The sequence below is a fragment of the Onychomys torridus genome, chromosome X, assembly GCF_903995425.1.
Source record: "Onychomys torridus chromosome X, mOncTor1.1, whole genome shotgun sequence".
NCBI lineage: Eukaryota > Metazoa > Chordata > Mammalia > Rodentia > Cricetidae > Onychomys > Onychomys torridus.
The window spans coordinates 24,218,228-24,243,147 of record NC_050466.1 but is presented as its reverse complement, the minus strand read 5'-3'; the positions used below and the strand labels follow the sequence as shown (position 1 = coordinate 24,243,147).

General features: G+C 35.8%; 1 protein-coding gene across 1 annotated transcript in view; it reads left to right on the top strand.

Moving 5' to 3' along the window:
* Tenm1 (teneurin transmembrane protein 1) overlaps nt 1-24,920 on the top strand; it is an 811,545-nt gene that overhangs the window by 550,478 nt on the left and 236,147 nt on the right. The window contains exons 13-14 of the mRNA XM_036174144.1: nt 4,614-4,808; nt 10,091-10,291. Of these exons, the coding sequence (XP_036030037.1) occupies nt 4,614-4,808; nt 10,091-10,291 (396 nt within the window). The remainder of the gene's footprint in view (nt 1-4,613; nt 4,809-10,090; nt 10,292-24,920) is intronic.

Sequence of the window (24,920 nt, the reverse complement as noted above, 5' to 3'; positions counted from 1 at the left end):
TGATTAAAGGCATGCACCACTACTGCCCAGCTTCTGCTCTGGCTTGCTCTGACCTCAAGGCAACTTTATTAACATACAAATAAAATCACATTTCAATACAAATAAAATATCACTATATTTCCCCTTTTCTATTTTAATAAAAAGAAAAAACAGGAAAAAGTTATAACTAATATAAGAAAAACTATATATAAAAGTACAATGACTATATATACCATATATACAAACAATAAATACCTAAACAATGTCTAGTCCATTTGCATTTGACAAATTCAGAGAAAATAATTCCATTATCTATCCTATTTTGGTAAGTCCAAAATGTACCTGATTCACTTTCTATCCTAACTTATATTGTTAACGGAACTGTCTTACAACGTCTTTCAAATTTATACACTTACAGCTCTTAGTGAGTTTTTCTGAAATCCTTAACAAAGATAATTATAACTATAACTAACTGATCTTCAACTCTCTCAGAGACCCAAGAAGGAAATAATACTACCTAATAAAAAATAAAAACAGGAAGTACATGCAAGCAGCTTCAAAAAAAAAATGTGAGTTGACAGAAAGAGCCAGCTGCCTGGACAGTCACCTGAGGTTTCTCCGCAGTGTTGGGGCATCATCTTCAGCCTATAGGCTTAGCATATCTGACAGACTCATTTGTGAACTAGGATGTATATATACAAGGTCAACAGCTTGACCTCACATTTGGTGAGAGCAGTCCATGTACCAGAAACACCTGAATTCCATTAGTGTCATGTCATGATTCAGGATTTTAAATTCTGGAAATTATTGGTGTTTTTTCAATTCAGCTGTCCATTTTTCTTGGCTGTGTATACGTGGCTTCATCTCGGCATCCCGTTCTTCTCCACATCCCTCTATTAAATGCCAGTCTACTATTGAGAGGGGTGAGCTTAGCTATTCTTCAAGAACAACTGTTTCATCTGCTGTTCCATTGCACATCAGAAGCCATTGGTGAACTCCCTGTTGTCCAGTGGCTAACTTTTGCCACAATGAAAGTTAACTCCATATGCAGTTTTTTCAATGCCCATATTTTCTCTGAAGTAGATTGGTACTGCCAGGAGCCGTCATGTCTCATAGTCACAGCAAAAAGGAAAAAATCCTAAGTTATTAAAACATTTTAAATGCCATATTCTGTAGATCTCTGAAGGGTTTGAAGATAACCTATCTATCTAAAATATATCAGTTTGATCTTGAAAACACAACCTAATATGACTACAAGTTCAATTGTAGTGTCTAACCACTAACTTTCACTTCTATATAACCTAATAGTTGGTAATACTAACATTCAAGGATTAGCAAATAGCATTACATTGTTAAATGAATGGTATAAATACAATATCTTGAGCAAGATTAGAAATATGTGTATGGTATAGTCTAACAATCTCAATCTCAATGATAATAATAATTTGTATGCAATATAAAACAATCCAATCCAATGTAAAGTATTTAAAACTAGTAATTGTCTTTTTCTTTTTTTTTTCTTTTCTTTTTTTTTAAACAAGCACCTTTTGCCTAGCCCTTTTCCTAACCCTTAACAACCCTCCTAAACAATGAAAACTATCCCAGACCCAAAACCCATAAAAAGACCAAAAAACCACCCACCCCACACCACCCTTTTGGGAATGTGGGCATCATATTCTTAAAATTGCTTCCTGCTGGGTATGGGCGAAGTTATCTTTATTCTGAAAAGAAAAATTTTGGGTTAATTGTCAAATTCTAGGAAAGGTAACTATATTCTTTGTTATCCATAATGCCAAAGTTCAGGGTTTATCTCAAGTCCTTATTCAAGCAGTCTTTGAAACTGAATCATCTCAGCTAGCCATCTCAGAATTGCTCTAAGCACTTTGTAGTCCAAAGCTGATCTGTTGATGATGTTTGTCAGCTTAGTGATATTATTTTCCACGTGGAATTGTCATTGTGGGGCCCCATCTTCTTCCTGGAGATTTCAGTTGATGTTAGGCCTGGCCGTGATTTCCTGCAGAAAACTGAAAAGAGACTTGAACACAAAGACATGTATAGGCAGCTAATTGAAGCCTTTTCTCTAGAATTAATTAGTACTCTATATGACCATTATTATCTTAACAAAGTTATATATATATATATATGTATGTATGTATATATGTATATATATATATATATATCTTGTAAATTTTGATATAAAATTCATACTTTAAGAAAAGTTTAAAGAATCAGAATAGAATCAAAGAATTGAGATTAGTAATAGAATAGTCCCTTAATTAATTTGGTTTTTCTCCTGTCCCATGTCAGAAGATGGCTCTTTCTTCTGGTATGATACAGGGAGTTTTCATTTTCCTTTTAACAACATGCTTGAGTTTAAAGGAGGAGAGAGCCATTCTCCTACTCCAAAATCAGCTTTAAACTTTAATTGAACTGGGACTACAAGAAGACCAATAGTATTAATTTTTTTAGAGAAGAGCAGAAACAAACATTGTGGAATTTTGTAGATGATATACCAATAGGCCATTTTACTCTTTTTCCTGGGACAGATGATTTGTCCTTTTTCTTCAGTTGTCTCATTTGTCCAGTGTTCTTCAGATTCCTTAGCCTTCATTCTCCTAAAAGACAAAAACAAAAACCTTTCCCCAAGACTAATTTTGGGGAGGTTCTCTTTTGGCAAGTTATATCTGATTAAATGAAAAGGCATGTATTAATGGTATAAGTGAGTTTAAACTGGATGGTCATGTTGGTTGATGAACTATCACCTCCTCTTATTAAGAGGTCTCTCTTATTCCAATCGAACCTTTATCAATTTTGATGGTACCCACAGCTTATCTTCTCCTGCAGAAACAAAAGCAAAACCTCGTCCCCAAAGTAACACATACCCTGGTTTCCATTCTTATGTCAGCACATCCATGAAGCATATAGGCTGATTTAATTCTGTAGTTTTTTCTATTAACCAATGTCTCTCTGCAGCTGTTGTTCCTTTGTCATTAGCATTGAGAAAATTCAAAGTTAATATTGAGAAAATTCAAAGTTAATAGAGCATTGGGCAGTCTATTTCTGGGGGTTTTTGTTACCCCTTTCTGTTTATTTATCTTGTCCTTTAGAGTTCTGTTGGATCTTTCTATAACTGCTTGACCTGTAGGATTATGTGGTATACCTGTAATATGCTTTATATTATTATAAGCAAAAAACTGTTTCATTTTAATAGAGACATTTGCTGGAGCATTTTCAGTTTTAATTTGCACAGGTATACCCATGATGGCCATAACTTCTAGCAAATGAGTGATTGATTACAGAATCAGCTTTTTCAGAACTCAAAGCAGTTGCCCATTGAAATCCTGAATAAGTATCGATAGTATGGTGTTCATATTTCAATTTTCCAAATTCCGCAAAGTGAAACACATCCATCTGCCAGATTTCATTCCTCTGAGTACCCTTTGGGTTACATCCTGCTGGTAATGGTGTCTGATTGTAGAAGGAACAAGTAGGACATTGTGTGCCACCACTGCCTGGCTCTATTAACCCCATTTTATGAGCAAAGGAAGAACCTCAGAAGGAATAGTTAAGGAAATAACTGACATTAAGTACCAGCTGAGATTTGAATCTAGATTATCTGAGCCAATACTGCTTGTATTTCTTGTATAAAGTAATTCATAACAGTCTGAGTTTAAAAGGAAAAGTCAGTATTCAAAAACACCATTATAACTGGAACTAGTGATGTATCACTAAATGGATATGTGGTTTACAATATAAAAGATGGAAGCTCAAAAGTACTTGCACATAGTTTAATTAATTCTTAAAAAGCTTTCAATAAATTGGACCATGAGTTCCTCTAGAATTGAAATTATTATTTTGCAGATACTTTCTTTTCATTTTCAATGTAGTCTTAAAGTTTCTGGTCTGCTTGGTTAATCTGGGATTTCTTAGGAGAAAAAAAAATCTGTTCATGTAGATTAAATTCCATTGAATAGAGAATTATAAAGCAGTTGCTAGGTTCCCTGTACCATAACAGATCTTGTGAAATGGAGAAGGGTTTTGTATTTTAAAGGACATATAAGAAAAACAGAAGATATGGGCACTGCCCTCAAAAACCGTATGAATTTAAAATGAACACACAGTGACAAACTAGAAGAGGTATTCTAATAAAAGTCTGTTTATTGAAAGAAAGGTCCACTGTGAATCTGTTTGTACAACTTTTACAAGATGTTTTTCATTTGAATGACACCCTATTTATTAGTATTTAATACACACTTTGCTTCCAAAACTTAGTATATATGTATTTGATGAAATAAAAACCATCTAAGGAAAAAAATTAAAAATAAATAAATAAATAAAAATCTAAGAGACAAAAAATCTCTTGGCTTAAAATAGTAGCGGTGATAATAGTTTTGACATTGCAATAAGATCAAAAGCAAGTATTTATTTTCTACTTCAGAAATCTTCATAATTTATCTTTATCCCACTTCTATAGGAGGAAAATTCTGTCTTTAATCATGATCATAAGCTGATTTAATAAAGAGGAAGATGAAAATATTACTTTTTTCCAGAAATGATTTACTAGAACCAATACAGAATTGTGCTTGTGAGATTTTTGAAATAAAAACATTACAACATTATTTGTCAACCTTTAGATTCATGCCCAGTGCTGTGTGGCGGAAATGGAGAGTATGAGAAAGGCCACTGTGTCTGCAGGAATGGCTGGAAGGGACCTGAGTGTGATGTTCCAGAAGAACAATGCATCGACCCAACATGCTTTGGCCACGGTACCTGTATCATGGGAGTCTGCATCTGTGTTCCTGGATACAAAGGAGAAATATGTGAGGAAGGTCAGAGGCCCATTTCAATATATTGCTTCAGGCTTTTCTCTCACTGGCTTGCCCCAAGTATCATTCTGTAATAATAGTAGAAATACAAGCAATCTTTGCAAACAGCAGATGTTCGACATGCCTTTGGTACACACAGCAAATGTTTGAGGTTGGGGAACTTCATGTCTCTTCTGGAAGCCTCACAGAATACGTGAGACTATTTCTATGACGCCTGCAAAGTGGAAATGCAAAAGTGATATCTTTTCTCCTAATTTCTAGTACTGTTTATTTTAGGTATAAATTCATATGTTTTCATTATTACAGAGTGCATTATGCTGCATAATGAAGCTTGGCATTTAAAGAATGAAATAAAAATAACGATATAGAGACATTTGGAGTCATCTTGCAAATGTTTTCTTTGGCAGTAATTTGTAATTACCACTATTATTATTGCTTTATATTATTTATTTATTCTTACATGCCTCGTGCTGAAACTTAACCTCCATGCCTAAAATATCAGGCTTATTACTAATGAGTTTCAAAGCAGAGCCTTTATATTAAATTCATCCCAAAGGAGTCTTTAGAAAAAATATTTTGAAATGGCTATAGTTTTATCACTTAAACAGACATATTGGAAAATAAGTTTACCAGTAATCAGACCATTTTCATGCCACATTCCTCAAATAAGACTGATTTCAGAAATAATATTAAACCATTACCATGGGAGATGGTCTCATCACAACTGTTGTTCAGGAAAGAGGCTGCTGAAAATGCACTGTAATTGCTTTTTAAAGATCACTCATTAAGACTATTACACAGCATTCTAAAGGGTTTAATCTCATTCCACTCCATGAACAAGCAAGACTTTAGCTTTCCACCTCCCATCAGTGGCAGTGGAATATAAAGACTTTGTTTGTTCCAGTGAATTGCATTGGGTCTGTACAAGGCACTGGCATTCCTAAAACATCTTTGAAATAGTTTTTTTATGATGATCAAACTATCATTATATGTAAGTATAAATTCAGATTCTGTGTAGAACCAGACCCAGTTAACAATGAGTGATATCTATCACATTTACAGTTTGCCACAAAAATCATGTAACCTAATTCATTAGACTCTTATGATTTGAATTTCATAAGCAGCTGAAAAAGGAAATCAGTTTAAATTAGGCTTTTACTTGGTCTCTAAGAAAATATGTAAAACAACCAAAATAACATGGAAGAATACTCACCATATTTGATGGCATAAGCTTTACAAATACAATAGAAAAATACTTTAACTTTTATATCACATATGAAGACTCTATAAGCTGAATCAAGCTATGGATAGATTTTGTTTAAAGACATGGTGTTCTCATTTTTTTTATTGACTGATTTAGTTGCCAACTTTTCAAGATAGAGAAGGGTCACATTGAATATCCCTATTTCTAGCCTCTCTTGAATACTAGAATGTCTGGAGACTGGGCCCACATCATCTGGAGCCAAGTAGCAGCAGTTGCTTCTAAACAGAACACATGGTTTCACAGTTTGCTTCCAATCAGCAATGTCCTTACAAACACCCCATTTCCTCTACATCTGCCTTCTCTAGGCCTATGGTTTTCATTCCTCTGATTTAAGTATGACTTTTATGGTACAAACATCTTTATAACAAGAATTTCTAGTCATAAGGAAAGAAGCTGTTAACAATTACCCTTCAGAGTGAAATTTATTAGGAGAGAGAACCTCCCTGGAAACCATGGGGGAGCCATGATTGGGCATTAGGTGGGAAAGAGCATTATGAGAACCTTAAGAGGGGTAGCTTGAAATGAAAGAGTAAGAAACATAGTTATCATATACAGTGTTGAGGTAGGAGACCTACAGAGAGAGAGCCTTTGGAGGAATCTTCTGAAAAAACATTTCTGGCTTTTACAACTTTCCAGAGTTTAGCAGGAAGTTCTATACCACAAAACCTAGTTGAGCCTAGTCTGTGTGACAAGAAACATGGGGAAAGCAGGTACTAACAAGGTAGGGCTATAAACTTATATTGCAATAGCAAGTGGAGGAACTAGGTTTGTTTCCTCCCCTACCTTGGTCAAAGTCTGCAAGTTCTAACTTTCTGCTGTGAAGGGTGTGGCCTGATTTCTAGAAGAGGTGTGGTGATAATATATCTGTGCTGAAATTTGGTAATATTTCATTTGTGCTTTAATAAATAAAGCTTGCCTGGGGATCAGAGGAATAGGAACAGCCATTATAAGTAAACAAAGAAGTCAGACAATGGTAGCACATGCCCTCAATCCTGTCACTTGGCAGGCAGAGAGCTGTCTGGATCTCTGTGAATTCAAGGCCACACTGAAAACAGAGCCAGGTATGGTGGCACACACCTTAAATTCCAACACTAGTTAACCATGGAGGTCTAGAGGTCTGTACAGACAGACAGGCAGTGACAGAGCTGGGCCGGAAAAGGAAGTGATGTAGCTGGACAGAGAGAGAAAATCAGATGGCAAAAAAAGCAAGCTGTATAGGCATGGGTAGACAGAAGTAACTCACATTTTGGAAGCTGTGGAGTTGGTGAGGTGAGATTATCTGTGGCTTGCCCTATTTCCCTGATCCTTCAGGCTTTCACCCCTATATCTGACTCCCTGTTTTTTTATTTAATAAGACTGTTTGGAAATTCCTCTACAATTTGTAAAGCAGATGTTAAACGTGTGGTCAACTTGTAATAGAATTATCCCTCAGAACTGGAAAGAGTTAATTACAGCTGTCCTAGAGGCCGTTCCACAGTTACAATGTAGAACATGGTTTAAAGAGCAGGCTAAAACAATAGAACAACAATGTAGGACTAGAGATGTGGAAATTTCCCAGGATCAGCTTCTTGGAGAAGGCAATTAAGCTGATATACAAAGACAATGTTTATATGACAATCAAACCCTAATTCTATGATGCATGGCAGCCATGAATATGTAGGACAGAATTGAGGAAGCAGAAAAAATTGAGTCATTTACGAAAGTTATACAAGGCCCCAGAGAATCCTTCATGGATGTCTTACAAAGGCTGTCTTCAGCAGTAAATGAATGATACCAAATTCAGAAGCTAGACAGATAACAACTGAATCTTTGGCTTTTGAGAATGCAAATGCAGCATGCAAAAGAATAATCAAGCCATTAAAGGCAAGATCAGCACCATTGGAGGATTGGATCAGGGACACAATTAATATTGAGTCTCATGACTATGATTTGTAGATATAGATAGGAGAGGTGATATCAAAAGCTTTGAGGAAAAATAATAATGTCATATGTTTTAACTGTGGTAAACAAGGTCATTTGAAAAGAGAATATAAACAGAGTGTTCCTAGAAACAATGTTTATTCAAGGAATAATGGCAACAGAATGCCCCTCCCTTCTGGATTATGCAGAAGGTGTGGTAAACTTAAACACTGAACTAACAAATGTGGATCAACAAGTGACAGACAAGGTAATCCTTTGCCTCTACCATCAAGAAACTCCCTGAGGAGCCTCACACAGGCCCCCATGGCAAATTCAGTTCAGACCTTTCCTGCCACCATAGAAGAAACCCCTTCTCAGAGCAATTAAATAACCAAATGCCTATTGGAATAAACCAGGCTGCTTGGGGTGATAGAACAGCTGTAACAGAGAGAATAGGAGATTCAGTAGAAACTATAAAGCGAGTTTTTGGCAAACTTCTATAAATGAACAAAGACCAAAATTAAAAATACAAATAAATGGCATTCCCTTGGAAGGTTTGGTAGACACAGGTGTGGACATTACAATAATTGCATCAGAATTTTGGCATCCAAATTGGCCTCTTCAGGAGGTAAATGTTCAGCTATTAGGGACTGGAACATTATCTCAAGTGAAACAGAGTGCAAGATGCAAGTGAAATAGAGTGCAAGATGGCTTGAATGTATAGGTCCAGAAGGACAGAAAGGAAAATTAAAACCATATGTGGCTAATATAGCTATGAATTTATGGGGTTGTAACCTATTACAACAATGGAATACCCAGATTAACATTCCTCCAACCCCAGAAACAAACCACAAACCAATACATGTTTCTGAGAAAATATTAGGAGATATTATAGAAAACAGTCACCAGCCATCCAGATTGTACAACAGGGTACAACAAGACAGGCAGCTAGACATAACAAGTGTGAATTCAATGTAACAAATCTCTTATTGTTCTTGTTGTATTTTGCCATTACCAAATCGAATTCTTCTAAAAATAATCTACATCTTGGGCTTCATCACTTATGCCAAATCATGAAACAAATTAGATATATATTTGGATATTTTATTAGGTGATTAACTCAGTTGTTAGAATATTGTTTTAATGACCTTAAGATCTTGGGGTAATTATAATAGCAATAATACCAATTACAACAGTGTTAATGGTATGGACCTTTTGTGGTAACAAAAAAAAAAAGTAAGTCAGACTTACAAATTCACAGAGGTTTTATCAGTATATTCCCGTTGCTGCAAAAAATATTTCAAAGCATAATTAACATTAGTACAAAGTATTACATTCTTATTTGTATAGAAAGACAAATAATTTGGAAGTCAACCTTCCCATACCACATAGAATAGTCAGGGAAAAGCACAAAACAATTTTCTGCAAGGCAAACATTTCTAGAAATCATCCAATCAGAGACAAGTAGAATTATATCTATTCTAAGATGATTGCCACAGATAGAAGAGGGCATAAAGAAATAAATTTTGAAAATGAATTTAAAATGTTGCATTTTGGTGCTCCTGAAGAATAAATGTGAGGTTATAATTTTATTAACATAATAAAATTATAATTTATTATAAATTAAATTTTATTATTTCATATAACAGCAGTCATTTCACCAAATAGCTTGTTATCCAAATTAAAAACTATTTAAAACCTCCTAGACACATTAAGTAAAATTTTGATTCTAATTTGAGAAAGGATAAAGAATGGCTTATCAAAAAATGCTCAGGCATTTTTGTAAAGCTGAGAAATTCCTACTGAGGGTTCATACAGGTCCACCCACTCATTTGTGTGGGGGGTATCACATACTGTTCAGAATTGCATGCAGCATATGTGTGATTTTCTTCTTCCAAATTTAGGTTGCAACCTTTATCATACCCTACCATATTTTTTTAAGTGTTAATAATCTTCTGGTTTAAACACAATGTTTGCATGAGTCATTTTATTGCCTAATTAAAGCAACATTAATGATACAATACTAGGAAATCAATGTATCTCAGTTCCATTATTCTACACCTGTTCTCAATCAACCTTCCCTCTTACCTGCACCTTTTTTGTTTTGTTTTTTGGTATTCAGAGGACTGCTTAGACCCAATGTGTTCCAGCCATGGCATCTGTGTCAAAGGAGAATGTCACTGTTCTACTGGCTGGGGAGGAGTCAACTGTGAAACTCCACTTCCTATATGTCAAGAGCAGTGCTCAGGACATGGAACTTTTCTTCTGGACACTGGCGTTTGCAGCTGTGATCCCAAGTGGACAGGATCTGACTGCTCTACAGGTACATTGAGGTTATCTCTCTCACTTCCTCTATTCACATGGTATAACTGATCATTTTCTTGAAGTACTATATTTCAAGATGTGGAGTGCAGTAAGTTTCCAGTTATTTACTAGGTCAGTTTTTTGTTGTTGGTGGTGGTGGGGGGGGGGGTTGTTTAATTTTGTTTTTTGTTTGTTTGTTTGTTTTCTTTTGTTTTTCAAGAAAGGGTTTCTCTGTGTAGGTTTGGTGCCTGTCTTGGATCTTGCTCTGTAGACCAGGTTGGCCTTGAACTCACAAAGATCTTCCTAACTCTGCCTCCCAAATGCTGGGATTAAAGGCATGTGCCACCACCATCTGGCAACTAGGTCAGTATTTTACTGTCATTTATTTACATTATTTCAACAGTATATTTCTTTGTAATAAGTGCATGCAATTTACCTTTTGTTCCCTTTGTGTATTTTATGGTAGTTATTTCAATAGTTTTCAAATTTCCTACAATCTATTCTTTTCAGATTCTTTCAAATCTCTATCACCACAAACTTGAATAGTCAGCACCTCCACTGAGGAACTCATCATGTAAGAACAGAACAACCACAGTACTCTACCCCATTTAATATTTTATTACAATATAATTATTTCTACAACATTGTTTCTTTTCCCCATTCCTTATCCTAACATCTTCTATAGTTCTCTCCAGTCTACAGAAAAGCTCCTTATCAAAGGATCACCCAAACTATTAAAACTGCCTGTCACCTACTTCTGCTTAATGAGTAAATCCCTCCCTCTGTTTGCATAATCTGTAAGATCTACTAATACTTTCCATGTTTTTTGTTCATCATAAAAATGGTATTAACTTGTAACCTATAAAAATCCAACCTAACAACCAAGACCAACTACAACTTTATTCATTTTGTTAAACCTTTTCTAACTAGGTCAATATGAATCCTACAAAATCCATCCCATGTGCATTGCAAGAGAGAACAGAAGCCATTGTGATCTGTGTTCGTACATATGGCTTTTTCTTTTCTTCTGAAATGCAAGTGCTGGAAAGAACGGGTCATTCTTTATATTTTGTGTCTTCAGATTATACTCTTGTTAAATGAATAGAGTTAACCAATGACGACTCTTGGAAAGCTTCTGCTTGTGGATTTTGTGGAGGATGTAAAATGGTATATGGTGAGCAGAAAATTTCAGTGAACTGTAGGATTTTGTTACCAGTGAGTTAGCATATGAACTGAAGTCTGTGATTCTACACCAAGGAAGCATGATGATCCTTCTGTTAAAAAAAAGAATTCTAACATAACTCTTAACCACAATTATGGCCAGACTTCACTAAAATTTTGTTTTTTCACATTGAAATAATATGGAAAATAGGAGTGGATTTTAAAATATCAAAAAATTAGAGCTCAGTATGGTGATGTATGCCTATAATCCCAGCTCTTGGAAGGCTGAGGAAGGTGCATCCTAATTTCCAGGCCAGCATGGGCTATGTAGCGACTTATAGGATAATCTGCCTATAAAGTAAGACCTTGTCTCAAAGAAGCAGGGAAAATTTAAATGAGAAAGTTTATTTAATTGTCACTAAATGTGGTTCTTAAAATTCATTCATTTATAGATGTACAAAATATACACTAACATCTATGTGCTGGGCATGATGAATGGAGCCAAGGGTACAGAGGTGCCAAAATGAGCATCATCTTTGCAGAAGTAGATATTATAATCTAGTAGGAAAGAAATATTTATGAAGTTAGAAAGGAATGACAAAATCAAAGTTACTAGACTTATGGAGATGTATCATAGCAATCAAGCCTGATTATTAACTTATTTTCAACATACTACTGAACACCTTTCCTAATTCCACATGCCAAATGCAATAGTGTGTGCTGAGGCTCCAATTTTAAAATAATATTGATGCTAGTATTGTTATTGTAGAAAACACATAATGACTTTGTATTGCCTCTATTCTAATTGTTGCACATATATCAATTCAATTTACTCTAACTATAATTGTTGTGACTACTTTAAAGCTGAAGAAACTGAGGCACAGAGACAGGTGATAACACACCCAAATCACCAAGATAAAACATGTTAAGACAGAAGTTTGACCTTGAACAGTCCATGTATTTAATTACCACCATCTAAGAGTCCATTACCTACTTCATCATATACAAAAAGTGTTATTACTAGACCATGTCCAGGGCTATGTGGCACAGAGTATGAAGAGTAGGCAATATTATTTCCCTAAGATGAGGGATGGCATTGAAGAAAGCCTCACACTTGAATTTATGCAGAAAGATGGTGAATGTTTATCGGGTGGACAACGAAAAACCAGGTAGAAGGGGTAATTTTTAAAAAGAAAGACACAAATCTAAATGACACACCTAGTGGTCACTGGCTTAGTTGCAGTGCAGGCATGCTAAAGGAGATAAAACAGTCATCAGTGAGAAGAGCACTGGGCCAGACTATAAAGAATTTTATTTACACATCATGCTTAGGAATTTGCATTTTCTCATGACCCAGTAGGAGTGAACTGAGTGGTTTGAAAGAAACTACAAGGTGTTTTTAAATTTTACCACCCTGACAAACACTGAAAGAACTAATTCAAGAAAGGATGGCACAGGGAAGCAAGTGGCAGTTGAGTGTGGTGACTGAGAAAGATGGAAGCCTGGTATAACCAGTTCAGGTAATTGATAGGGGAAAAAAAGCAGATGGGTAGAAATGCAGGTTTCCTGTAGAGGGACCAGACATAGTGATTGATTGTGACTTCATGTTGTAGAAGTTTGCATAAGATGTAGATAGACATGTGTAGCCAAATTTCTAAACAGTCTTATTAAATAAAGAACATGGAGTCAAATATAGAGGTGGCCTTAGAGATCAGGGAAATAGTGAGAGCCACTAATCACCTTACCTCACAAGCTCTGTAGCTTCCAAAATGCTATTACTTCCTGTCTACCCAAGCTTTTATTGCTTTGCTGTTCTACCTTCTCATTGACTCTTAGCCCAGCTACCTCACTTCCTTGTCACTGTCTGTCTCTATGGTTGGTACTGGGATTAAAGGCGTGTGTCACCATGCTTTGCTCTGTTCCCTATGTGGCCTTAAACACACAGAGACCCTGCCTGCCAAGTGATCAGATTAAGGGCGTGTGCTACCACTGCCTGATGCTTGTGTTTACTTAAAACGACTTTCTATTTCTTCTGATCTCCAAGCAAACTTTATTATTAACATACAAATAAAATATCACCACATTTCAGTACAAATAAAATATCACCACAGACATGTCAATCAAGGGGTTGAAATTCAAGGGTGGAATTATTAAAGAATCCTTTTTGCTGTACAGCTCTGTCAACATTCAACATGGATGAGGGAAGGTCCACATGTTTTTGGGAGAGTCATTTTTTTCAGTGGTGTAGTCACTGATAAGATGTTCTTGCTCAAGTAAATAATTCTCCAACCCACACCTAGGCAAGAAGCTCTAATTAAACTCAGGGGGACTGCATACCAGCAGAATTTATGAAAGTAGAACTTTCATTTGTTGAGAAGAGTGCTTCCAGCAGGACAGAAGCAGATGAGTAAAAATGACTAAAATTTATTATATAAATATACAAAACTTCCAAACAATAAAAATAAAAATACATCTTAAACTGTAGGCAAATGCTCCATGCATAGTTCACCCAACCAAGAGTATACATGATTGTGTAGGAAGAATATAAAAAATGGTGGTTTTACCCACATAGGATCTTTAATGTTGAGTCAACACTTGACTTCTAGAAGCGGGGATGTGACTCTGGATTCAATCCCCAGAAATGCAAATAAATCAACAAGAAATGACAAAAAGCACTTGTTTGTTTATATAGAACTAGCTAACATGAATTAAGTAAAAAAGAGTGATTCTGTATCAAATATTTGTTCCCTCAGACCTCATATATCCTATACATGTTCTTCCTAATTCCTCACACTTAGATAAACTTCCTCCTAATATACCACTTATCGGTGGCAGGAATTAAAATGTTTCTATTTCAAATAAATCAATATTAAATTCAATATCCAGTTCCTCCTTCTAGTCTTACCTGCTGTATTAGTTACTTTTTGTTGCTGTGATAAAACACTATGACCAAAGGCAATTTAAGAAAGAGACAGTTTATTTTGGCTTATGGTTCCATGGGGATATGATTCTGTAGGAATAGCAGCAGGGACACAAGGCTGAGAGCTCACATCTTGAATCACAAGCAGAGTGCAAACAGGAAGTAGGTGAGAATTTTTTACTCTTTTTTTCCTTCCTTTTTTTTAATTAAGAGATTTTCCATTCATTTTACACATCAACCACAGATTCCTCCATTCTCCCTCTTTCCCTGCCCAGCCTCCCCACCAACCCACGCCCCATTCCCACCTCCTCCATGGCAAGGTCTCCCATGGGGAGTCAGCAGAGCCTGGTACATTCAGTTGATGCAGGTCCAAGCCTCTCCTCCCTGCACCTTTGCACAACCTTGGTGCAGAGTATTTTTACTCTTAAAACCTGCTTCCAGTGACATACTTCCTCCAGCCAGGCTATACCTCCAAAACTTTCCCATACAGCTATCAGCTGTACACCAGTGTTCAAGTGCTCAAGACTGTGGGGACACATTTGTTAACCAAACCACCATGCCTGCATTCCCTAAAATGCAATGCTATGTTCCAGTCCTTTAGGCAAAGAAGAAAATGTACATGAGAGGAAAGGCCTTAACAAAAGGCACTTAAGGAAAGAAATATTTTGGCTCACATCTTGAGGTTGCAGTCCATTATGGTGGAGAAGACTTGGTGGCAGTAGTATGTGATAGGTCAGCAGTCAGGAGAGAGGAATGCTGAAATTCTTCTCACCTTCTTTTTATTTAGTCTAGGACTCTAACCAGGAAAAAAATGGTGCCCACCCTCTACATTCATGGTCTGTCTTCTCTATTCAGTTAAACCTTTCTAGAAACACCATCGTAGACATGCACAAAGTTATATTTCCATCTAAACCCAGTCAAGCTAGTGATGAAGATTAACCATCACAAAAGAGTTCAAGCAGGGTAGTGTCATGACCACATTTGCATTTGAAGGAATTTAAGATCAGATGAAAATGAAAGAGCATAGGTAATACAGGTTGTGAAATAGGACTTGGTAACCACATGTGTTATCTTGTGCTATAACCCACATAGAGAAAAGAAGATTAACATGAAACCAAGAGCAGTCTGGGCTATTTAGAGAAATCAAAGCCAGCTAGGACTGTAGTATGAGATTCTGTCTCAAAGTAATAGGACTTTAATACTATATGAGTTTAAAGGAAGACTAGGATTTTACTAGTGATGATTTGCATATTATTGACATGCTACATAAATGGCAACACCACTCAGTGAGGTAAGTTTTCACCTACTAAAGAATGTTAATTAACTACCTACTCTGTGCTATTTGCTATGGTCTTGGGATACGCCATCACTTAAAGATTTCTGCACTGCAATCTGGAATGGCTAAACAAATGATAAACAATGAACATCATGAGGAAACTGATCACCAAAAACAATAAGTGACTGTCCCAAGGTCATAGTCCTGGAAAGTTTCAAACCTATGAGTAGAAATCATAGCAACTAATATCATGATGCATATGGTGTTTATATTTTCAGCCCCATACCACCATAGCTATCCAAATAAGACAGGAGTTAGGCAAAGAGACAGAGCTCAAGTGAATAAGTTAGCTTACTGAAAAGCAGATGAGGATCAAAAAACACCGACTGTGTAAATGGAATATTTTTGTCCAGAAAACCTGAACCAAAGTCACATTCTTTCAGTTCAGACCCAATAACAAAACATCTTTAGAAACATCTCTTATTAACACAAGCACAAGGGTAGATAGACATGATCCTAAATTCAATAGCCTCTCAGGCAAAAAAAAGCTTCCCAACAAAGCTACCAAACTGAAAAATAGGGAAAGGAAATGCTTTCCAAATCTCTAGTGTCATGGTAGGAATAGCCCTTCTGTGATTTTTAAGCTCTATAAAGGTTGTTCCCAAAGAGCATATTTAACCATGGAGATGATCTCACTGTGCAGACTTTTAATTGAGTGTTCTCAGTACAGGAAGCAATTTAGCATCTGATTCTGATAATGGATCGTGTCATTTCAAAGGTGGATATGCTCTTTGCCATTGATCATCTTCCTCCTCCAGGTACATGAAGCTGCTTAGCTTTTAGCATGTTAACTATGCTGCTTTGATGTCAAGGGGACCACAGCAAATAATCTGCTGATCATTTTTAGTCTGTTTTTCTACCTACAGTATTGTTTTCAGCCTTAAATTGATACTTGACAGAGACTTCTTTAGCCTGATAGTCTCGTGACACTTCGCAAAGGTTAACTCATTAGTCTTTAAAATACCTCAAGAGGAATATAATAGAAGCTTGTTATAGCGTGGGTTAGATTTGGATATACCACAGGTCAAATTGTGCTCTCTTAAAACATAACTCCTTGCTGTAAAATCTTAGTAATACATTTAGCATGTTGTAAGGGTATTGGCCCTGGCCTCTGAGATCAGCATTGTAAAATGTGTCTACTATATTTCTTTGGTAAAAATCTGACTTCTTCTAGTTGCAGTCTCTTAGGGGAACATAAAAGTAGAATATAGAGTCCTGTATCTCTTTTTTTCTTAATGAAATTGATCTGAGCCACTCTACCTTTACTCACAAATAATAGATAGCACATTTCATGGAAATAAGCCTTTATACAAAGAGGATAACTCTTGCCCTTGCTCTGCTACAATCACCCTTGTAACAGGTATGTCTTAGAAGCAGATTAATCTTCTGGAAATATACAGAGTAATAATGACTGAGGCATTTCTAAACATACTATTGAAGTGTATTGTCATGCGTCTCATCCAAAGAGAGTATTAGATCCTAAAGCTATCAGAAGACTCTGTATGGAAATACTTGTTTTTAAACTTTCCTTTGACATGTGTCCCTCTTTCCACTAGAGAAATGGCTGTGCTATTGTAGTTGTGGTCGTAGGTGTCTGTGTGTATGAATATATTCACAGCACAGTGACTTTGAGTAATATACTTAATTTAGTTGTGTTTCAACTGCTTCATGTGTGAAATGGTAGATTAGCCAAAAGGCCCTTGAGGTCCATTCTAATACTAAAATCTATGATTTTTTATCCTGAATATTAGACTATTGACATCGATTATGAATCGTTTGTGGATATAGTCCATTAACTCTCTTAACTCTCATGTTTGTGGTGAGACTATATTAAGTGAAAACAGTTCTCATTATAAGAACATTCTCATACTTTGACATACAGAACATGCTTTTAAACATTTACATCTGCACAAGACAATACACACACTCAGAGAAATGTATGTATATATGTACATACATATTCTTTTCATTATAGCAATGTTTCACTATGTTTTTAAGTGTTCTCTAATGAATAGTTATATGAATCTACTAATAAAAAAGATAATTAGCAGAGAAAGTCATAAGGGATTCATATAATAATTGTTGCCAAGGAAACTTTTCTTGATTATGCAAGCAACATATGCTTCAAAACATTGTCAGTTACTCTTTTTATTGAAAATGCTAATGATGAAAAGATTTTCATCTGACTATCTCCAAGACACACAACACATCACTTCCTGCAATTTCCAGGAATTGATTAGACCTTTTAAAGTGAGTCATGCATACACAGAATTTTCCTTCTAATATTATAGTTAAAACAGGGTCATAGATAACATTTGACAAAGAAGCTTTATCAAAAATCTAATGCACATTCTATGAGGATGACATATAGCCATTCATCATGCTGCTGAAGAGAAAAATCCATTCACATATAAGGTAACTAGGATATAGAATTTTCAATAAAAGGAAATCAGTAAAGTAAGCAGAAGAGAAACCTAAAGATTGCAAATACTTTTCTCTCTGCAGTTCTAGACACACCTTGATTTCTTAGAAGTGGAGATTAATTTCTCACGAAAGGAAAAATGATTTCGCTAGTGAGCAGCAGCATTAATGCATCCTAACTCTACAGATATGTGGACTTAAAGAAAAGCTCAGTTAAAGGCAAAAGGTCACTGAAACATGATGGAGAAAAGGATGGACATGGTGTTTTTAGCAGTAAAGGGGGGGAAAGGCTTTGAATTAATTCATGTCAGCTTATTTATTTTAACCTGATGCTCAAGGTATATCACCTATGCTGAAATTTATTTTAATTCACTTTCATACTCACTAAGAATAAAAGACAAACTTGGGGGTGATTCTGATCATATTAATTAGAATTCTTAAAAACCTACACTTGTGACATTGTAGCATTAACTGAAGTCAGGTAAAAACATTAACAATGGATTGTTGAAATAAGTGAAGTTCATTGGTGACACTCGAAATGCCAATGACAAGCATCTTTAAAAGCATCCCAAGCCAAGTGAAGTGTGTGAAACTGCATGTGCAGAAATATCTTTGGGAGGTAGATATGAAATGGGAAAAAATCACACTATTATAATGATTTCCTAGCAACACATCCTACTCATACATGGTTTGTCACCCCCAAGCCTTTTTTTTTGCTCAAGTGAAAATAGAAACTGAACCCAAAAATATTCTCCAATTTTAAATTTTCTCATTTATTCAAAAAATCCAGTAAAAGCACCTTAATACTATACATAAAAATAGATATGTGTGATTTAAAGTACATTAAACATCTAATATTTTCAAAGCACACTTCTTTTTTTCATTTCGTTCTGAGACAGTAAAAAAAGCACACCTGTTATGCCATCATTAGCAACGCAAAAATACAGTGACACGTTGACAATTTGACAAGTCTAAAGGGATAGGTAAATTTCCAGAGGCCTCTGTAAATCTGAGATAATTCTACTATTTGAGGACATTATACCTTAAAATTTGTTTTTCAACCCAGGGATTTTAAAACAATCATGAAACCAGGAAAATGAAGTTTTGCATGAGTGTGAGAATGGATGCTTATTTATATGGTTAAAGTATCATATAAGAGATTCACTGGGATAGACTTACACTTACATCAAAAGCAAATAAGTAGAATTCGGTTTTCACTGCTGAATACATCCTTCTTATATACTCAATTTTTCTGAATTTTGTGTTCATTTACTATTTGCCATTTGTTTTGTTTCATATTTAACTACATAAGATGAAAATAGACCTGGAAAGAGATAACTATAAAGGTATATCTATTCTTCTGTGTAAGATCCTATAAAGAAAGTAGGCGTTGCACACTCACCTTCACATTTTAGCCAGAGTAGTCTTCTCAAAGAGGAGATAGAACAGTTTGATGCTTTGATAGTGAGATAGCTGAGACAGAAAAAAGGTAAGCTTCAACTGAACAAAATCAAAGACAAGAACATGGTGGTAGATGAGATAGAACACATTATCTCAATCCTGCATGTGAAAATCAGGTGATTAGAGATGAAAATATGTATCCCATGTGTCCTAGCTTCCTTTCCATTTCTGTGATAAATTCCATGACCAAAGCTACATAAAGAAGAAATGCTTATGAGTCTCTATCATATTCTACCATGGAGAGAAGTCAGGACCAGTACTCAAGGCAGGAATCTAGAGACAATAACTAAAGCAGAGGGAATGGAGAAGTGCTAGCTTGCTGTTATGACTCACTCAGCTTACAGGTTTACACAATCCAGGACTACCTACCCAGAGGGGGCATCATTCACAGTTGGCTTGGCCCTCTTACATCAATCAATAATTGATTGATTATAGGCCTGCAAGCCAATTTGAGGGAGGAATTTTCTAAATTGACATTCCTTTTTATCATATGACTCTACCTTGAGTCAAGTTGATAAAAAACTAGCTAGTATACTATGTATGCCCACACCATGAACTAAAATCATTCCTATAATTAAAGTAGCCTACATTTACAGGACCATTTTCTTTGTTTCATTATATGGCCATATTCATGTTATTCAAATGAAGACCACAGACTAAACATTGATTACATGATCTCCAGAGATCTGAATTATGTTCATATTCCTCTGAGTCACTGAAGAGAATGAAAAAGGGATTTTGAAGTGCCTATATATACAAACAAAAAAATAGACATGATAGATTATATTCATATATTTGTGAATAGACATTATATATAGATGATAGATAGATCAATAGATAGATAGATAGATAGATAGATAGATAGATAGATAGATAGATAGATAGATAGATAGATAGACACAGAGAGAGAGAGATACATGTAATGATAATAATCTAAGAAATGAGGCTTTCATTTTGAGCAGTTAGGGAGAACATGGGAGATACTTCAGGGATAAAAGAGGCAGGGCAGGGGTTGAGGATTTAGCTCAGTGGTAGAGCACTTGCCTAGCAAGCACAAGGCCCTGGGTTCGGTCCTCAGCTCCAAAAAAGAAAAAAAAAAGAGGCAGGGCAATAGTTACAATTTTATTTCAACTAAAATATATTTTTTAAAAGTATGAAATAAGATTTTTTCACTTAGAAAGCTGGAAGATTCAAATTCAGAACAACCCTGAGTAGCTACTTGAGTCTACAGCAAACAACTTCATTTTGCTTTGCTACTAATAGGCAAGGAGGAAAATAATTTATTTTACTATGCATGATTCAGAGTTGAAACCAAGAGTAGAATTCATTCCACAATGTCCTTTAATAACCATCTGTGTGGATTAGTTCTGTTATTTTTCTTGATTATTTAGCATATTTGGGAATTGTTGACCTTTTAACTCTAAAAATCTGTATCTTCTATAAATAACATTTTTTTCTGGCATTATCTTTTTTAACCTCTATTTCCTTTTATTTTATAGTATCGCCAATATGAATTTCACTTTGATCCTCCTCTCTAATCCTCATGCTACTGCTTCTCTATTGTTTTCCATATCTTTTTCTTATCTGTGTTATTGCATGGATAATTTCTTCCTGCTGGTTGTCCAGTTCATTAAGCCTCTATATGGCTGTAGTTGTTATGCTATTAAGCTCTTCAATTGAATTTTTAATTTCTGTGTGTTTTAGTTACATTTCAACTGCTGTGAAGAGACACCATGATCAAGGAAACTTATAAAAGAAAACATTTAATTGGAGCTCACAGTTCCAAAAGGTTAGAGTCCATGACCATTATGTTTAGACAACAACCACAAGGAAGAGAGAGCTAACTAAAAATGACATGAGCTTTTGAAACCACAAAGACCACCCTCAGTGACAAAACTTCTCCAACAAGGTCACATCTAATCCTCTCCAAACAGTTCAACCAATGAGAGACCAAACATCCACATTTATGAGCTTATGGGGGCCACTATCATTACAACCCTCATATTCCATCCCTCTCCCCTATAGTCTTGTAGCCATATCATAGTGCAAAATATATTTATTCCAACTTCATAAGTTACTATAGTGTTTCACCACTGTTTCAATGTCCAAAGTTTATTCTGAGACTCAAAGCAATTTCTTAATTTTAAACCCCTATAAAATCAAAGAGCAATTGCATCCTTTTAATATACAATGGCACAGAATATACATTACTATTACACAATATAGGAAAGTGGACATAGTGAGGAAATACTGTACCATAGCAAAACCAAAATTCAGCAGAGCAAACACAAAATCTACTTCAGATGTCAAAGGACTTAGATGGATCTTTCTGCCATGTTTTGCCAACTACAACACACTTCTCTCTTGAGCTGGTTACACTTCCTGTTTGAAGCTCTCTATAGCAGATATACCACAACTCCAACTATTCCAACATTTCAGAGTCTCCAACACAATCCAGGTTTCAGTTTCACAACTTCACATAATGACTCTCCATGCCTCCAGTCAGGACCTGCTTTGCAATGTGCCTAGACTCCATAAATTTCCTTAACCATGGATGACAATTCCTCAACCCTTTTCCTCCTGTATCCTTCATGACTTTAAAGCCACATTAATTGTCAAACTATCATAAGAATAGTTTCTGGTATAAGTGTTAATATTATTCCCCTCTAAAATCTCTTGAGCTGGAACCCCATTGTCCACATTGTTCTCGTAACTACTGTCTTCCAAGGTGCTACTAGGATGGCTCATTAAGCACTACTGATGGCATTCAGCCATTTTTCTAGTACAATGTCCCCAAATCTTCCATATTTCCCCCCCAAATTAGCATGGTCAGGCATGTCACATCAAAACTTCACTCCTGGCACCAACTTCTATCTTAGTTACTTTCCTATGGCTATAAAGAGACACCATAACCAAGGAAATATATAAAAGAAATAATTTAATTAGGGTTTGTGATTTCAAAGGGCTAGAGTCCAAGACCATCATGTTGGGGAATATGGTAGCAAGCAGGCTTGGTAATGGAAAGGTAGCTAAGAACTTACATGATTAGACATGAAACACAAGAGAGCTAACTGGAAATGGCACAAGCTTTTTAGACCTCAAATTCCATTGCTAGTGACACACTTTCTCCAACAATGTAATATGCCTTAATCCTTCCCAAACAATTCCACCAACTGGAGTCCAATGATTCAAATATATGAGCCTATGGGTACCATTCTGATTCAAACCACCACAGTGTGATTTTTTTCTTTTTCAATATTTATTCTTGAAAATTTCATATATGCACACAATGAAATATAATCATGTCCATATCCTTACTGTCCTCTGGGTCCACGCTGTAACACTTTTCCCTCCCAAATCCTTATTTTTGTAATATTGCACTAAGTCCAATTATTGCTATCAATACGTGCATAGATAAGAGACCACCCACTATAGCATAGGAATTCTACCAAGGCTATGCCTTGAAGAAGAGTGATTCTCCACTCACAATACATTATCAACAGCCAGTTGCTTCTTAGTCATGGGTAGAAGCTTGTGATCTCCTCCCTTATCCATGTTGGAAATTTGGTTGGCTTGACCTTGTTTAGGTCTTGTATAGGTAACCATGTCTGCTATGCGTTAATGAATATGATAGCCATGTCATGTCCAAAGGACAGCAGTTTATAGCACTCCTCTCCACCATTTGATTCTTACATCTTTCTACCACAACTATGACAATATTTGAGAGTTGGAGGAGGTGACATGTAATATAGATATGTGATTTGGGGATGAGCACTCAATAGTCACTTATTTTCTGCTTTTATTGGGGCACAACATGTTGGCATACTGGCAGACGTAATGCTGCAGAAGGAGACAAGTGTCCTACATCTTGACTTGCAGGCAACAGGAAGTGAACTGAGACACTGGGTGTGGCTTGATCACATATGATACCTCAAAGCCCTCCTCCACAGTGACACACTTCCTCCAACAAGGTCACACCCACTCCAACAAAGCCACATCTCCTAATAGTGCCACTCTTTTGGGGGGCCATTTTCTTTCAAACCACCACATTAGGGTTTCTGTTACTGTAAAGAAACACCATGACCATGGTAATTCTTATAAAGGAAAACATTTAATTGGGGCTAGCTTATAGTTTCAGAGGTTAGTCTATTATTTTTCTGATGTGAAGCATGACAGCACCCAGGCAGACATGGTGCTGGAGAAGGAGCTAAGAGTTATACATCCTGATCCACAGGCAACAGAAAGTATACTGTCACACCGTGCATTGCTTGAGCATATATGAGTCCACCTCCACAGTAACACACTTCCTCCAACAAGGCCACACCCATTCCAACAAGACCATACTTCCTAATAATGCCAGACTCTATGGGCCAAACATTCAAACTTGTGAGTCTATGGGGGCCATACCCATTCAAACCACCACAGTCCCAACATTGGATTGTTATTGACCTTTAGGTTAATCAGATTAGCAGATGACCACAAATATCTTAAAAGAGCAATACTTACCAAAAAAGAACTTGGGTGTATTATCACTATGAAACCCACTTGAAAACCTACAAGCTGAAATTTTAGACTAAATTGAAAATTTAATTTTTTCAGCAATTAAAACTTTTAATCTACAAGTTTAAAAAAGAATTTGTAAGTTTCACTTACATTAAGAAATTATTCTCCTAAATGTAAGTAAACATATTAGAGTCTAATAAACCTTAAAAAGCTCATTCCACGCTAGCAAAATGGTTCTGATAATGTGCATTAAAAAAGAATTCTCAGTTGTATTGTTCAAAAGATAGTTTTGAAACCATAGCAGTCAAAAACAGTGAGGTTAACAGTGGAGTCAAGAGTAGGCTGTTTCAACAATCAAAGCAATCCTCCCACATGTCTATGCTAGGTTCATTCAGCTTTTAATTGAATTCTTCATGTCAGGCAATGAAAATTCCAACTCTGTAAATACAATTGCTTACTAACTGTCCTTTTTTGTTCTTTTATTATTATTTGATAAACTTATAGATATAACCATGGAATAATATAATTAGAGGAGATTATAGACATTGCCTAGCAGTGCCTTTTAGTTTATAAAAGAGGAACTGAGTCACCAAAATGCTGAATGACTGACATGTGGTCATATAACTCACTGAGTGTATAGTTAATATGAGAAACAAGCTTCATGATTTTTAATTTAGACATTTTATCCAAAATATCATTCACAGAAGCTTGTTTGAATGCAATAGATAATGCTTCATTTTCATTGTCAACACTACCACTGAATCTCTAGAAAGCTGGCAATGAACACACCTGGGGCAATATCCTCAAAACTTTCTATTTTCTAGCAAACAGGGTGTCAAGGAAATT